The following is a 16,487-nucleotide window of genomic DNA, read 5'->3' on the forward strand; positions in this document are numbered from 1 at the left end:
ATGCCCAAAAAGATAGAAAGACAAGCAAATTCCTCACACCACTCTCTGAAGCAAAATCAAAAGAAAGAGCATTGTTATCCATCAAGTTACAAATGCCTAATAGGAAAAATTCCTGCAATACACTTGAGTCCACATGCAGAGCTGACTTAGCCATCGATATGTGCTGTGCATTTTTAAAGAAAATGAAGTAATTGTAGTAAAATTTTAGGAGCCAAATTTTTATTAGACAAAATAAATTCTGTTGTATAAATTATTTGCTTGAGTTTAAAAAATGGAGGAGATTTTTTTTTCTGTACCTTATGCAATGGAAAGTCAGGTAAAATTACTTCTACAGGCTTTTCTGCTGAAACCATGATCTGATACAAGTGTATTTGTAACTTCAGACTGTGTGACCAAGTGTAATTTATAGAGTGTATCTAACGTGGTGCAGCAGTACATGCAATTTAGATCCTGAAGTTTAAAATACACAAATGGGCTTTCAAAGACACTTCTTTGTCATTAGAGACTGGGTATGAACAGTTACTGCTGCTTTACAGATTTGGCACAACAGCTCTTTTTATAGGACTTTTAAAATTTAGGTTACTTTTCATTAGTTTTACTATCAAAGTGATGACAGATTACACAGTTCCTCAGAAAGATGTAAAGTGGCTCCAAAGGAAATACTGATGCCATTTAAAAGATAGGTAACTGCCTTAGTGAAGCTCCTTTTCTTTTCTTTCCTTGTGAAGGACTGAAGAGTGAAAAATAGTTTGCATTCACAAAGGTTACATTAATTGTTTGCAGTGTCTGAAAAGAGTGTTTGGAGGAGGTGAGGTGAAGGTTGTGCATTTGGGATGTGAGAAATATCATGTGATATATTGGAAGTACTGAGTGGGGTTCAAAAAGGAAAATTGGGCATTTCTCTACTGCTTTGTAAAACTCAGTAGCACAGACCTTCTTTGAATACCTGCCAAAAAAATAAACAGGAGAAAGGTCATGAAGGCTTTATGTCTCGGAATAAATTCCTTGCAATAGCAGTTACAAAACAACAAAAAAAAGTTTTAATCTGTAATTTCCTGTTGCCGAAGTTTTAATTTGCAGTATATGAAGGTCTTCTGCTTTATTCTGGAAGCACTTAAGTAAAAATGCACACTCTAATCTTACTTGAAATCAAATTATTTTAAATCATGAGGACAAAAGCAGTCCCAAACGAGATTTGCTGTCATTGCTCAAAATGCTGAATGTACAAAGGGTATGAAAAAAAATGTCTTTACTTCAAGAAGGTTGAAATCTGAATGTCACTGACATATGGTTTAAAGGATTTTTAAAATCCTGTTATCTCCATTATACAGATGGGAAATTGAGGCACAGAAAGAATAAAAACTTGCCCAAGGTCAAATAAGAAGTCTCTTCAGATACAACATATCTGAATGTTTTCTCTCTAGCATACCTCAGTACAAGTTTATAGTCACCTAAGAAACAAATGTGGTAGTAATCCACATACCATACTTCATCATGGACATTTTTCTCTTATCATTATTTCTAAAATAGGTTCCAACAATGTCAATCTCCTCTGAACACAGTTTAGTGGTGTACTTGGCAGTGCTGCATTAACAACTGGACTTGATGATCTTAAAGATCTTTTTCAGCCTAAAGGATTCTCTGTTTCTATATGTTTATGAAGGACACTGTAAAAGTATGCATGCACCAATTAATGACAGTAGTCCACAATGAAGCTGTCTGGACTATTTTTGAAAGGAGAAAAAGTTAAAATAAAAACTCAAGCCTCAGAAGCTGTCATTGTAAAGGAAAACTGTGGGATTGATCTGGTACCACACATGGTTTACAGCATGCGAATGGAATGGACATGGGTTCCTTTAATTACAGTGCTTTAAAGCAGGGAGACTTCTATTGATGTCAAGACTTGTAGCAGAGCAGCTCAGCAAGGCAACAAGGAGAATCAGGTCCTTGTGCTGCAGGAAAATGGTGACACACTTACTTTCGTGCTGACTTGACAGGAGGAAAATTGCAGCATTCATACATGATAAATCACATGCACCGAGCTGAGTGAACAGCTTGCAGTCAGCACTTCCCTGTGAGCAGTGTAAGCACCAGGACCATAGTATGAAGCATCTGCTCACAGTCTTCCAAGCTTACCAATGATCTCAGCATTTGCACTCTTCTGATGAATAAGGAATGCTAAATGACTTTTTTAGAGGTGGTTAAAAGACTGGAAGAGGTGAATCATGTTGGCAGTATCTAAGTTCAGAGAGCATGAAGATGCTTCCAAGCATCTTTAAGGAAACATTTTCTTCCAGCCCTAGACAGCAACTGCCTTTTACTGCTCATATAAATAAGCTAAGAGCCAGATTTGGTTCAACAGTTTCTGTAGCCTTCGTCACAGTCATATTCATGCTTGCCTCCTGCCTCAGTAATGCCAGTTGCTCCAGGTACACACCCCAGTGGTTACATCCCTCTCTCACAGAGGTGGCTCTTACCTGTCCTTATTCAACAAGAAAAGCAACTGTGTATGTGAGAATTAATTACACAGCCTCCATTAATTTTTTCCCTGTCATGATAGGAGCTACAGTTAAAATAAAGAAGCTGGGTTTACTGCTCATTCCCTTATGTTCTTATGCCAGATAGGGAGAGGGATTGCTTTTAAATTATCTCAGTGTTTTGGTCATACTGAAGTGGGTTTTTTGCTAAGAACTCTCTTTAAGAGGCGAACTTGTCCAAGAAAAAGTCTCTGCAACATAATTTTCAACAAAGCCCACTTTAACAGTTCCCCAAGATAGTAATGAACACAAAGCTTAAAAGCACTTTGAACACACTGCTTAAAAACACTTTGAGAGTGAAAAGTCATTAATAAATGTTTCTTATAACACATACTTTGTGTCATAGTGAAATAAGTACTGAATGTCTAGTTTGGCTTTTTATAATATTATTATGCACCTGATAACATTAAAAGTTTTTGCTTTACATGAATGCTGCCTTATCACTCATAGCATTTGTTTTAGAGAACTAGAATGCAAATATTTGAAGATTAAAAAAAAAAAAAAGGTAACTTCCACTGGACACATTTAGAATTTGATTTGTTCTAAATGCCACCTTTTTCTAGCAGCAGTTAAAGGCACACGTAACATGCCTGACAGCATCCAGCATCTTTCAGAATAAAACACTGGACAGCTAAAAAAAAAACCAAAAAAACAACATTTTGAATGTCAGTGAAATACAGTTATCTCTAAACTAGACCATGTTTGCTGTTTCACAGAGCACACCAAGTCTGTTTAACAGTTTGCAATAGAAAAGACAGATACACAGTGCATATCCGCCAAAAGTATTTTAAGTCAGTAGGATACAATGGCGAAGACGTGAGCAGGCTATCACCTCACCATATTCCCCTGACATGGAAAGTTAAAACTTATCTTCAGTCATCGTACACAGTCAGATTTCAGTGTTATGCTTCTTGACGAAGAAAATCTAAGTTTTCAGAATGTTTCATGTCTCTGGTACACCCTGCTGCTGTTTCTCAGGCCCTCGATCCACCAGGCCCACAGATGGCAAGTGTCTGTTGTTCTGCAGAACCTCTATAAAAACACTAGAGATAATCCCAAGGCCTGCACAGAAGCAAGTCCACTTGCCAAAAACCTTTGAAACTTCTCAAATCACTGGGTATTGCACAATACACATTCACTGCCTCCACTGACAATCACATCTGGATAATCTTAAAGATTCAATATGTATGTAGAAAAGGAGACAAATGTAATAACAGTGCACTGGTATGTTGCTGCCTATATTCTAAATTTCTGTGGTTGGAGCAAATATTTCTGGTTTCATTGTTGGCATTAGGCTGGTAAGTAAACTTTCCTTCCAATTAAAGGAAACAAATTCCCTTGAAAAAACACATACCAAGCACATTAGCTGTACACTGGAGAATTCCTGAGACATCTTCAGTTTCTTCATTGCCAGAGCAGTCTGTATAGGCGCATCTGTTTGATATATTGTGGAAATTCTTCTCTGCATCTCTGTAACTACAGAAAAAAAAGTTATAACAACTCCTTATACAAATGCCAAGACAACAAATGTCTTTCAGAAGTGGTGGCAAAGGATTAAGGATTAATTGCACCAGGATGGGCAATTTCAAGATTCAGCTGGACAGAGTGCTGAGCCATCTTGTCTAGACCATGCTTCTGTCAAGAAAGGCTGGATAAGATGAGCTTTGAGGTCCCTTCCCAACCTGATATTCTATGACTGAAAAAGATTCATTATTCTCTTTTTATAAGAAACATTATAGTTCATTAAGCAGTCATTGTCTGATGGGATTGTACAGAAGCAGGACTGCACAGCAGTTTAACATTTACATCCAGATTACATATTGCTACTCCAAAGCATCTCTAAGAATTTGAGAGAAAAAATTAAAACTTAAATTAAAAAGCTTATCATGTAAGGCTGTGAATTAGAAAGCACAGAGCAAAACATTACCATGCACCTTTCACTACCTCACATTAACACTTACCCAATAACTTGATGCTCAAAATACTGCAATGTCTTTTGAAGAGTCTGCCGAATGGTCTGAGGCTATGGAAGAATAATTTTAAAAATTGTGAGATTAGGGAATTGTAGCACAGTTCAATTAACAGATCTTTCCATTAACTATTTTTCTCCAGTTTTACTCCTCTTTATCTTCTACCTGCCATATGCCCATTGCAACAACAGATATGAAATATTATTATTCATTCCTTGTATCTTATTTGCCATTTAAATAGGAAGAATTTTACAATGTGGCATAATTAATACTGCTTATAAGGCTAGGTGCACATAACAAAGGAGACACTTCACTCTCAAAAACAGCTCTCAAAAACTATCACCCACCAACTATCTCACTAATTTAAAATAATTAATTTGAAATAGTCTGCAATAAAATGCCATTATTTTGTGATGCAAGTATCATCAGGAAAAGGCATTGAGTTTTTAAACTCTATATGCTCCCTAGAGCATTTTCTAATAAAGAATATTATAAAGATGCAATTTATTTTGGCTTCTTTTCCTGACAAGTTATAACTCTTCAGTTATCTTTCAGATTACCAGGAAAGTCAAGTTCATCAGAAGAAAATCATTACCTGCTTCAAGTTCTTCTATGCTATTTCACTTTAATAGGGGTTCACCAAACTATATATGTACGTAATTGTTTTTTGCAGTATTACCACTGTTCACCAAAATTCTTATGTATATAAATGTTTATTGTCTTACTATTACTGCTGCTGTGGCCCCTATTATTTTGAACAAATTCATGACAGATCTTTGGACAAATAAAGGACATGTGATATACATGTAATTTTCTCTCTTGAATTTTCCAAGTCACTTACGACACAATATTATTCCTCAAAAATTACTATCTTGTGTCAAATCTGAGGTTCTTCACCTGTCTATTTTGACCTGGTGCCAGAATTCAGACAGAGATACACATATGAGATTTATAAGTTTTTCTTCTGTATCAAAAGTGCATATGGACATTTTGATCAGACTCACAGCAACGCACACTGGAATTTTGGAGATGTTTGGTCTTTTCCTGCCTTTTGGAATATATACTTAATAGTTTTAGAAAATAGTAGTCAAAATGCCCCTTAATTAGAGGAATTTCATTCTAAAACCACAATCACCTTTGAAAGTCTCAAATTTTTCTTACCAACCTACAAATTCAGCAGTTCAAGAGCTGAGTTTTCTACCTTGCTCAAACACTTGCCCATGAGTTTGCAGGAGTCATCTGTCCTGATGACAGCAGGAAGAAAAAACTGTATACCAGGCTACACTAGGTTTGTACAACTGCAAAAAATTATTTTCTAATACCAAACTGTAAGAAAACATCTACATTTTTGAATTAAAAAAATAAATTAATAAAACTGAAAAAAAAAAAAAGAATTGAAATGCATGCACTCAACAATAGCATTAGAGGGCATATAGGAAAGATGGGGACAAACTTTTTAGCAAGGCCTGTTGCAGTAGGAAAAGTGCAATGGTTTAAAACTAGAAGAGGATAGAATTAGACAAGATATGAGAAAGAAGATTTTTATAGCAACAGTGGTGAAACACCAGAACAGGTTGTCCAGAGAAGTGGTAGGTGACCCATTCCAGGAAACATTCAAGGTTGAGTTGGATGGGGCTCTCTGCAGGTAACCTGATTTAGCTGAAGATACCCCTGTTCATTCCAAAGAGGTTGGACTAGATGACCTCTAAAGGTCCCTTCCAACCCAACTTTTCTATGATCCTATGAATGAAAAAAAAAAGCTCAGCATAGATGCAAACCTTGAAAGATGTTTTTCTTGCTAACTCTCTATCAGGTAATCACTTTACTTCACTGTGGGAACTAAGCTACCTGTGCCAAAAGGCTTTAACAAGTTGCATGTTCTCTTGTAAAACACAATGAAAGCATCATATGAGTGAAATCATCACATATCAAAAAAACCATCTCCTTCTCACTGCTATCCTTCTCACTGCTACAGCAGGTGTTGAAGTCTTTAGGCCTAATGGGCTGCAAATATATTTGATGGCATGTTCTCACCAAGACTCAGAAGCCTCCCTGTGCTCAGCAGGCAAAAAAAAATCCATTCTTGACATATAGAAGAGATGTGTTTTCTCACAGCAGCAACAAAGCAAAGCAGAATAGATTCAAGCAAAGAAGTGAGAGCTGCCACTTCCCATCTCCATACAGCATTCCCCTCAGCCCCAGTCCCTACACACAATCAGTATTCCACCAGCGACTCCTCTGACATGAAATAGGGAATAATAGAAATGTTTGATTGCTAAATTAAAGCTCCATTCCAGTTGTCCCAAAGTGCTTTTACAGCAAGCATATGAAATGCAGCAATGCTTGGTATCACAGCAGAGAGGAAGAAAAACAGCTTTTTGACTTCTCTAGAAGTTTTGTAACTTAAAACACCTGAGCAATCATCCACAGATTGTCTCTGTCCTTCTCATGCCTGGAACATATATGCTCCTTAATGAGGGAAAAATCATTTTGACTACCTCAAGATCTGACAATACAAGCAATCTCCTAGTCCTGAACTTATTTCAGTGGTAAATGCCCCTTTTCCTACAGTGCTGAATGGAAAAAAAGAAAAAAAAATCCCACGTTAACTTTCTCTCCTGAAAGCTAAATCAGTTGCCTAGCTGTTGTCACACAGTTCTAAACAACCCCATGAACTCACACCATTTTTCACTGGCAACTCCTACCGAATCTTAGAAATTAAGTACAGACAAAAATAGGATTTACTATTAAAACATGCATCATAAACAGAGCTCAATATAATGCACTCAAAGCCAGAATGAAAACTGATGAAAGGAGTCACAAAGTCTTTCTTCATCTCTGACAAGAATTATTATGGCATGTTGCTGTGCATCGTTAGAGAGTCACTATGCTCACCTTCTCAGTTTGTTGTATTTCATCACTGGTGAATGTCATTTTGCTACAAATGTAATTCTGTAACCAGGGTCGTGTCTAAACAAAACAGTGAGAAGAGATATGACACCTGTTTACAGCTGCCCACAAAAGGCAATTTGGTGCACTGCTTCTTCCACTACTGATAATTCATTGCCCATGAGGCAGAGAATGAGCAGGAAAACATTTCCACCTCTTTTCTGTATCCAGTAGCAAGAGTGGATGGAGACAAAATATCTAAACCTTCTCCTAGAAGCATGGCACACATGACCTCTCCCAGAAGCAGAGCTCTACCACTCAAGGAGGTAAAAGCCTTTAACCATACACCTCCTCCACTGTAATGCCATTTAGGTGCTCAGTGCCACTTATTTACTGAAGAGATTGTAAAGTTTCATTACTACTTAAAATTATAGGATTTAATGTAAATATAAGCCAGGGACTATTACCTAAACAATGTAATGTCAAGAATTCCTTTTGATTATGATGATTGACGAATATTTGTATGCAGCACAAGAGAAGTAGTCACATCTGTTCACGTGCCTAAGGACAAATCAAAGTAAAACAAATTCTTCTTATTCATAACTGTAAATTAATCCAAGGATTGCCATACCAGGTCATATCTAAGCTCCATATGACATGATTATATGTAAAGTATAAGGGACCACTGGAGATACTCATACTGATCTCTTGCATGGCAGAGAATAGAGGACTTCCCTGAAATAACTGAATTCAGACATCAGGCCATGGCCAACCCTAATGTGTCAGAATAATTTGTAAAAAATGACTGAATCAATGAGTCGTTCAGGTTTGAAAGAACCTCTAGAAGTCTCCTAGACCAACATCCTACTCACAGTAAATTGAGTTAAAACTGGATGCTTGGGTCATTCTTCAGACAAGCTTTAATTTTCTCCATGGATGGACCTCTATGGGAACCTGTGCCAGCATCTGAACACCCTCATGACATCTCATTTGTTTCCATAATTCTGATTTTAAACTCCCATCTTTCATTTTTTTTGCCTCTCATCCTTCTTCCACTCTGTACCTCCATGGAAAGCCTAGCTCCATCTTCCCTACACACCCTGCTCAGTTTAGCTGTAGACTGCATCTTTCTGCTCACCCTTTTCTTCAGAGAATGAACCCTCTTCCCCAGTAAGCATCTTTTAAAGCCGCCTTCACAAGGTTGTGCAGCCAATTAGAGATGACCTCAGCTCACATTGTCAGATTCTTGCTCAGCAGTCCTTGCTCCTCAGAGCACACCCCACGTCCCTGGAGATCACAGCCCTGCCAGCAGCACCACCATCACAGCTACAGACTGGCTCCGAGATGTGCCTGCACCAGCCAGAGCCTTCCCCCTGCACCAGCGGGACTGAGGTACCCGCTGGGCACCTGCACCCTTCACCCTTGCACTCGGAGCCGTGCAGTCACTCCTGAGGTCTCCCCTGGCTGCATCACGGGTGCCCACACGGATGAGCAGCAGCGGTCACAGCCCAGGAGACAAAGGAGCTTTGGCAGCCTCCTTGCAGCGCTCCTGTGCCTGCCCTCGGCAAGCGGCAAACCACCCGCGACAGCACGGCAGGCTGGCACATGAGGCTTCCATCTCCTCAGGAGAGGGCTTCTGATACCTGCCACCTCCTCTTCTGGAACCTCCTAAGGGCTGAAGCTCTGCTGGATCTGCTGCCCCATCTGAAGGGAGGGAGGTCATCTCTCCCACCTCTTCACAGGGCATTTTACCTTCTCTGTACCTGATGAATCACAGGTGGAACAGGGGCCTTAGTTATGCTGTCAGCAGTAACCAACCTCCAGCCTTCTCCACCTGGAAAGTTTCTAACCCTGGCTCTCAAAGCTCAGCTCTATTTTTCTCTTCTTCAACATGGAGCTCAGGTTCTTGACTCTGCAGGGCCTCTGGAAAGATCTGTCCATCCTCCCTCACTATCTACAACAGCTCTTCCCCCTGGTACCTCATTGCTCTCTGACCAGAGTGCCCAGCCTTTGGCACCACCAGGCAGCAATCCTGGCAGTGGCAGCCCTGCCGTGACACCCACTGTCACTCTGCCAGCCACCAATGTTTACACGATGCACTCCTAGAGAAATGTGCCCTTCCTGCTAGATCTCATCCTGCTTTCCAGTAGTACAAAACTGGTTCAAGTCCTGAAGATAGAGGAGTAATAGTTCTTCAAAAACTCCTTCTATGACTAACTGGAGAAAATCTTTATGAAGACATTTGTCTAAATGAACTTGAAATATTCTTGGGCTTTTAAACTCAGACTACTTCTTTTGGAAAAGGATTCTAGTTTTAACTGTGTGGCTTTTTTCTGAGTTCATTTTTCTCACAGCTTCATTGCTTTGGTATTCAAGGTAAAGGGGAAAGAACTTACACTTTAACTGCATCCCTTCTTACTGCATCCCTTCTTACAAATGTCTTTCCTAAGGCAATCAAACATAAACTTTCCAATCTTCTCAGAGGACTGAGATTTTAGTCTATTCTCTAGCCATTTTCAGTTGCCTCTGAAATGTCTTTCATTTGATTGCAATACCTTTGGAAATAAACAGTAGGGCTCATCTGCCCAACTGCAGGCACCCACAGTGATTCATTTCATCCTCTGGTTGGCATCTAATACGTGCCTGAGGACTCAGTCTTTATAAATACCCATTTCTTTCTTTTGTCTAGAAGAGACATTGATTGATTGCTACAGACTTCGACATCTTAAAATGTTTAGGTAAGGACAGACAAACCCCACACTGAGGTGACAGAACTGCACACAGTATCCCAGATGACTCAGTCTAAATTTACATAAATGCAGTTTCAAATTCTCCATGCCATTCCTTTTGCATCCTAAGATACTCAGATGGAATCAGGGAAGAAAAGGGTTGTAGAGAGCACTGCCAAGAGTGCAGCCAGGTACATAGACAGCTTCTCCTTAAGCCTAACAAAGTTTCAAAGATTTTTTTTCCCTTGGAAAAGCTAAGTGGCTCCTAGCTGAGCTTCAGAAGGGCTTCAGCAGTCATGCTGTTAAAAACTTGAGTGCTTAAAATTTTAAACGTGGAAGTTGAAGCACTGAAGAGCTTAACAGGCTCTGCTAGAAACCACTTTGCTTCTACCAAAATTTCTTGAAGTATGTCCATTAGGTCAGGGGGCTCCCCACAGTTGTGTGTCCTGGGGAGTTGTAAAGTCCTTCCCAGAGGAATCAGCACCCCTGCAAGCAGGAGAGCCTGTGGACATCAGCCATATCAGCACTGTGACACTGAAAGTTTTAAATGCTTCAAATTTCAAGTGTTCAATCACAAACTCAACAGATGTGTATGATTTTAATCATCAGGTTCACTGCTGGTGATCATTCATTAATGACAAAAATTCCCTTTTTCATATTTTAAAAACAATTTTAGTCAAGTCTTTGTGCTTAGGTGACTGCAGATCTCTAAGCACACGCGAGCAGGTGTGCATCTTGCCCATGCAAAAGAAGATAAATGGCAAAGCAGTCATTTTCAGTCTGAGTATTTTTAATATTTACCCCATGATCATGTAAGCAGTGAAAAACTGTTCCCTCCCTGTCCTTCTGATCAGCAAAATATTGAATTAAAGAGGTTGTAAACAAAGAATCAAGGCTCCAGTTGAAGAAAACATTTATCAACACTCCCAAGTGCCAGGAGTGGAGAGAAGCATTGAAATTGCTGTGGCTAGGGAAAAGCAGAACTGAAAAAGAAAAGGAAGGCTCCTTTAGCATCCAGCAATGTTCTGATGATGCAGAAAGGAGGAAAACTCCCTAGTAGGTCCTGCACAGCCAGCACTCTCCCTGTCCCATTCCCAGTAGCTGAAGAATGGAATGAAAGGGAACAGACAGAAATCAGAAATGGAGAAACAGAGTCACAACATAAGCAATAATCTGAAATTTTAAAAAATAAATAATCTTTAGGGATTTAATAGTTCTTTTGACAATATAATCAGGAAAAAATATAGTTCTGCTCTCTAGATTCTGAGCATTTTAAGGTGCACCTATTTTTTTAACTGCTTCTATTTGAGCTAAAAATATATCTTCTTAATGAAGACCAGCTTCCCAATTCCAGATGTTTGTTCTTTAGATAAAAGCACCCCCTGCTTGCAGACCTCCATGACTAGCAGCAGATTTGGTATCAAACGAGGAAGATGCATAATCCCCAGGAGTGGACTGTCTGGGGATCCAGGGCAGGGTGACTGACAGCTGGAGGCAAAACAAACTGCCTGCAACAGCTCACGATGATCCAGTCGGGACTGTGCGAGGGTGCAGTGCCCGGGGTCAGTGCGACTGGCAGACAAACCTGAGACCATTCTGCTTCTCAGCTCACACAAACTGGGGTCCTCTTCACACAGAAATGCTGCTGCACATCAGAGAATTGCCTTAATTTAATAAACAGCAGTGAGATTAAGAATTTTGCCCAATACTATTTCATGGCAACAATGCAAACACTGTGAAGAAATAAAGCAGAGCTAAATAATAACTAAAAATTGTAAGTTTTCTGCATCCCCAGCTGCCTTTCAGCTAGAAGAACCACAGACATTACACATGGAAATTACCTATTAAATCATCTAGCCTAACTCCTTGACAGCAAAGGATAAGTATCTCAGGGTGCTATCCCTTATAACACCAGCTGTGATCACTTTGTTAATCTCTGAATTTCAGCCTGGTCTGAAATGGACAGAAAAACTGTTCTGTGCTGCAGAGCGAACGGGTTCAGTAGGTAAGACTATAACAGATGATCTATTGCTAATGCTACCTGCTCATCTTTTAATGCAACTGATATCTACTACATAAAATCATCAGTGCTACTCCAGCAGACTGATGGGAAATGAAAAGCTTTACAGGTTGGATCTTTTCAAGGATTTTTTTCTGCTGAGATAGAAGAAGAACTGATTTCTCCAATGTAATTGGACCTAATTTCATATGCAGCTCTGCATAGGTATTTATCCATTTGAGCCCTATGGACAAACCACAGATTTTTTTCAACTTCATTCTAAAACTTAGTTTGAGAGTTGGAAAACATAGAAAGAATCTGGATACAAGATGGAATAACTTCTTTTACTCAAACCACTTCATAGCAGCCTTTAACATTAGCACAAGAGGTAGAAGGCAAGAGAAGGCTTTCCTCTGTATTAACATTATGCATTTCATCAGAGTACAACCAACTGCTGTGACTGGCTCTGCTCAAACAGTTTCAAGTGAAGGACATTCACACTCATTTTGATGCAGCCATGAGGGCTCACTGCTTTTGTAGGGGCACATATTAATGATCATGACATTCTTGACTCCCTTACATCTTTCTCTATTTGCACCTGCACACTCTGGCCAGGGGAGAGGCAGAGAAGTGCAAAGCAATTTAAATCAATTTTGTGGGATCACCACTAGTGGTGCCACACTCTGCTCTGTCAGCCAGCAGGTCCGAACTGCCCGTGGGCAAGCCTATTCCCCAGCATAGCAGGGATATGCTCACTGCTTCCAGGCAGCAAACATGTCTGCAACCTATGAATGCTTCCAAGACACATTTTCTCCAAACACTGAAGGGAAGATTCAGCCTGGAACCATACAAACGTTAAGAAAGCCAATATTACTATGATTGGTCTAAGCATTAGATGTCAAATACTTAAACACACACTCAATAAAATTTCATCAAGGTCAATACAATTCTGCAGGTCCTTGGGTGCAGATAATTTTTTTAGTATTTTATTTGCTGAAGCTGATTTTTCTTTGCATCAGATGTTAAACTTCTGAACAAGACAAACAATTAAAACCCACTGTGATTCTCATATTGATATTTTCCTGAATGTTCTTGTTTAAGACATCACAGCTCTTGTTTCAGGCTATGAAATAACAGATTGATTGGCTACAGACTGCTTGTGTGACCTTCTGTATAACTGACTTTTGTCTATGTTAAGTTGGAAGATACTTGGCAAAAGTCTGAGTTTATTATACTTTCAAAAAAAAATCATTCTGTTTGCCTGCTAAAATGAGAAATTAGAAGTTTTTCATAGAATGTGTCTCTCTTCACCATTTTCATGGTTCACACCCACATTCTTGAGAAGGGTTTTACTCATATAAAAATCTCATCCAGCCTGGGCTACTAAGTGAATAAGCTCATTATAGCACTGATACGGGTTTCATTTGACATTACCTTATTTCATTCAGAAAGACAGGCAGAAGTCATTTCTACAACATCAGAGCTTAGCTATACACAATGTGTTAATGTAAATCATTAGGAGCTCAGAATACTTGTGCAAATTTTTTACAAAATCTTATGCAAAAACCAATTTGCTACCTCTCTTCTAGTGGCAGCAGCTTGTTAAGGGAGTAGAAGTAAAAAGCTAGTAAAAGGAGTAGTATTCATGGACACTAAGTGGTAGAGGTTTATGATGGAGCCACGTTTGATATAAGCTGCTACACTGCAGCTTCTCTGCCAAAACCCCACCTCCGCTCGCTGGAGGATTCACTTGCAATTAAGCAATTTGAAGTTACAGTAGTTCTGTGACATAAGTCAGAGCCTACACACTAACATAAATGACTGCCTTTACATTCACTTTTCTTCTACTGGCAGGGAAAGGGCTGTATTCAAAAAGACAGTTCTTAAATTCAAACTATTTGGCGGCAGCCAGTAGCAGCTTCCTAAATAACACAGGGGAAGAAGTGTTCTTACATTAATGTGTTTTGAACTGGGCCTGTAAAGAATAGCAGAAATAATTCTAAATGAACAGAAAAGTATAACAGAAGTGATTTTCACGTAACAGTTTTGTAAGCGATGCATTACATTAGCCTTTCAGAAAATAAAATCAAATGGAAGTGTTAGTCACTTTAATGCTGTGTTATGCTGTAATTTGTGTTTCAGAAAGATCAGTGCAGTGCTTAGGGGTACACAGACTACTCTGAACGCATACCCAGTCACTCTCAGTTCCTTTAGGGATAGCCTGTGCCTCTTAGATGGGACCAGAGAATTTGACTTTTCAAATCAGTGACAAATTATGTTTTTCTGATTTTGATTCTATTTTCAGCTCAGTATTGGATACAAGTCAAGATAGAACTGGAGCAAATGTGAAAATTGCTGCAAGGAACTAAAATTCAGTAACATACTAAACTAAACTTTTAAAGAATCAAGCTATGTCAGCTGATGCCAGGATACCATACTCCTATAGAACAGCCCTTAATGGCAGAAAATATTATTTTGATGATGAATAGCATATAGTATCATGTTCTCTACTTTTAATTAATCAAAATTTATGTCTTTGTGGGTGTAAAGATAATTCTTTAAAATGAAACACAATAGCAATGCTGGAATCAAAAAGAGAATGTATCATTAAATTTGCTTGTGATGTGCATATAATTACCGAGTTATTTCTTAAAAACAAGGTCATAAATCAATGTCCCTATAAAGTTCCCAACATTTTATTATTTATCTCCAATAAACTGAACCCAGCCTGGTGACAAGGGCAACTGTTTGTTTTGAGAGCAGCTGAATCTGGCTCCAGATTTCTCTGCATAACCAAAGACCATTCAACAGTGGTTCAGATGAAGGAGGACAGAGGGACATCTGTGTTCTGTCAGGAACATGATTTAGGAACATGTTAGAATGGATAGGAGCTGCCTTCACAATCACTCAGCCTTGTGGGAACATCACAGGGATCAAAGGCTGTGAGAGGGCAGGGACAGTCATGGGGCAATATGCAGGGAGCACTGGTGCCAGGACCTCGTGAGCCAATGGAGCCACGAGAGCTGCGTGCCAAGCCTGGGGTTTATTGCACTGGGCAGCAGAGTTTGGTGCCACCAACCATCATCTTCACACTCAGGTGCTGAGCACAGCTCCCCGGCCCCACGGGCAGGGCGCCAGGCTGCGCCTCCACCCTTCTGATGTCAAAGCACTTGGCTGCGCAGCAAACTGGTTCTGGGGGAGGCAGCAGGGCAGCAACTTGATGAGATGTTCAGCACACGCACATTTAGTCTGCTGAGTGCAGCTGGGACAAAGAGCTGCCTCTCCTTGCATTGCTGCTGCTCTGCCTCCCTGCCCAGTGCACCCTGCCTCCCCAGCACAGCCTACCCACGAATGCCAATGGTGGGATGTGGATGGAGGTCTCATCACCACACATTTTTCCCCAAAATACAGAGCTGTTTTGGTGGGAGGTGAGCCCTATCATCCTTCTAGTTCTGGCGCTCAGAAAAGAGAGGGTTTGCAATGAGTACATTCCAGATGAACAACAGCAATCCTTCACCTATCCAAGCATGTCGGGGAACATTTACGAACCCACAGGAACATAACCTGTGCTGATTGAGGGATCAGGTCCCTACATCCTCTAGTATAACTACTGCAGGAAAAAATATCTCAAATAATCAGTATAAGAGAAAAAGTAGAATATCATGCCTGCTGGAAAGTGCTAGAAGCTGTTGTCTGGGAGCAAGGAGAATGGGGAGGATTTAATGCTGCAACAGCAATGTTCATTTTTTTATATTTTCCCACAGTTCCACAAAAAGTAATGTTTGTGCAAAGTCATACTCAGCTAAAATTGAGACCAAGATTACAAGTGATAAGAAATTGTAGTAACTTATTTTCTCTATATTTTAGTGTAATATATCTCAAATTTCATTCTACAGAGTCTCATACAATTGACAATACAGCTGTACTAATTCATGAATTAATTGCACAGGAGATACATTTCATACACATTTTTGCACTACCTCTCCTAAGATGAAGCCTGTTTGCACAGCCTTCTGGCTGTTCTGCCCTATGCACACCCCTCTTGGGTGTCCAATGCTCTTTTGCCCCTTGGATGCCCCTTCCTGCTCTGTTCAAGGCTCTCCATGTGCCCAGAGCAGCTCTCATTAGCTCCTGCTACCACTTAGAACTCCTTTCATGGTACAATAGTATTAAATACACACACAAAATTTTTCTTCAGTGGAAACACAAAACAATATTTTACTGAGTATTCAGTCCTAGTCATTGCTGAAGGAAAGCGCAAAAAACTACAGCTAAGTATAAACATCAGGAACTTGTAGCATCCTTCAACTTTGAAAGTTGGGATGAGGAAAAATAACTGCTGCATTCATGTTTGAAAAGACAA

General features: G+C 39.7%; 1 protein-coding gene across 2 annotated transcripts in view; it reads right to left on the reverse strand.

The window, feature by feature from the left end:
* The window catches only part of GUCY1A2 (guanylate cyclase 1 soluble subunit alpha 2), a 150,286-nt gene that overhangs the window by 131,208 nt on the left and 2,591 nt on the right, over window positions 1–16,487 (reverse strand). For both annotated transcript variants that reach the window (XM_021529359.3, XM_085593422.1), the window contains exons 2-3: window positions 4,499–4,560; window positions 3,892–4,013 (exon numbers count right to left, since the gene is read on the reverse strand). In XM_021529359.3, coding sequence (XP_021385034.1) covers window positions 3,892–4,013; window positions 4,499–4,560 — 184 coding nt within the window. The remainder of the gene's footprint in view (window positions 1–3,891; window positions 4,014–4,498; window positions 4,561–16,487) is intronic.

The sequence above is a fragment of the Lonchura striata genome, chromosome 1, assembly GCF_050655825.1.
Source record: "Lonchura striata isolate lonStrDom1 chromosome 1, ASM5065582v1, whole genome shotgun sequence".
Lineage (NCBI taxonomy): Eukaryota > Metazoa > Chordata > Aves > Passeriformes > Estrildidae > Lonchura > Lonchura striata.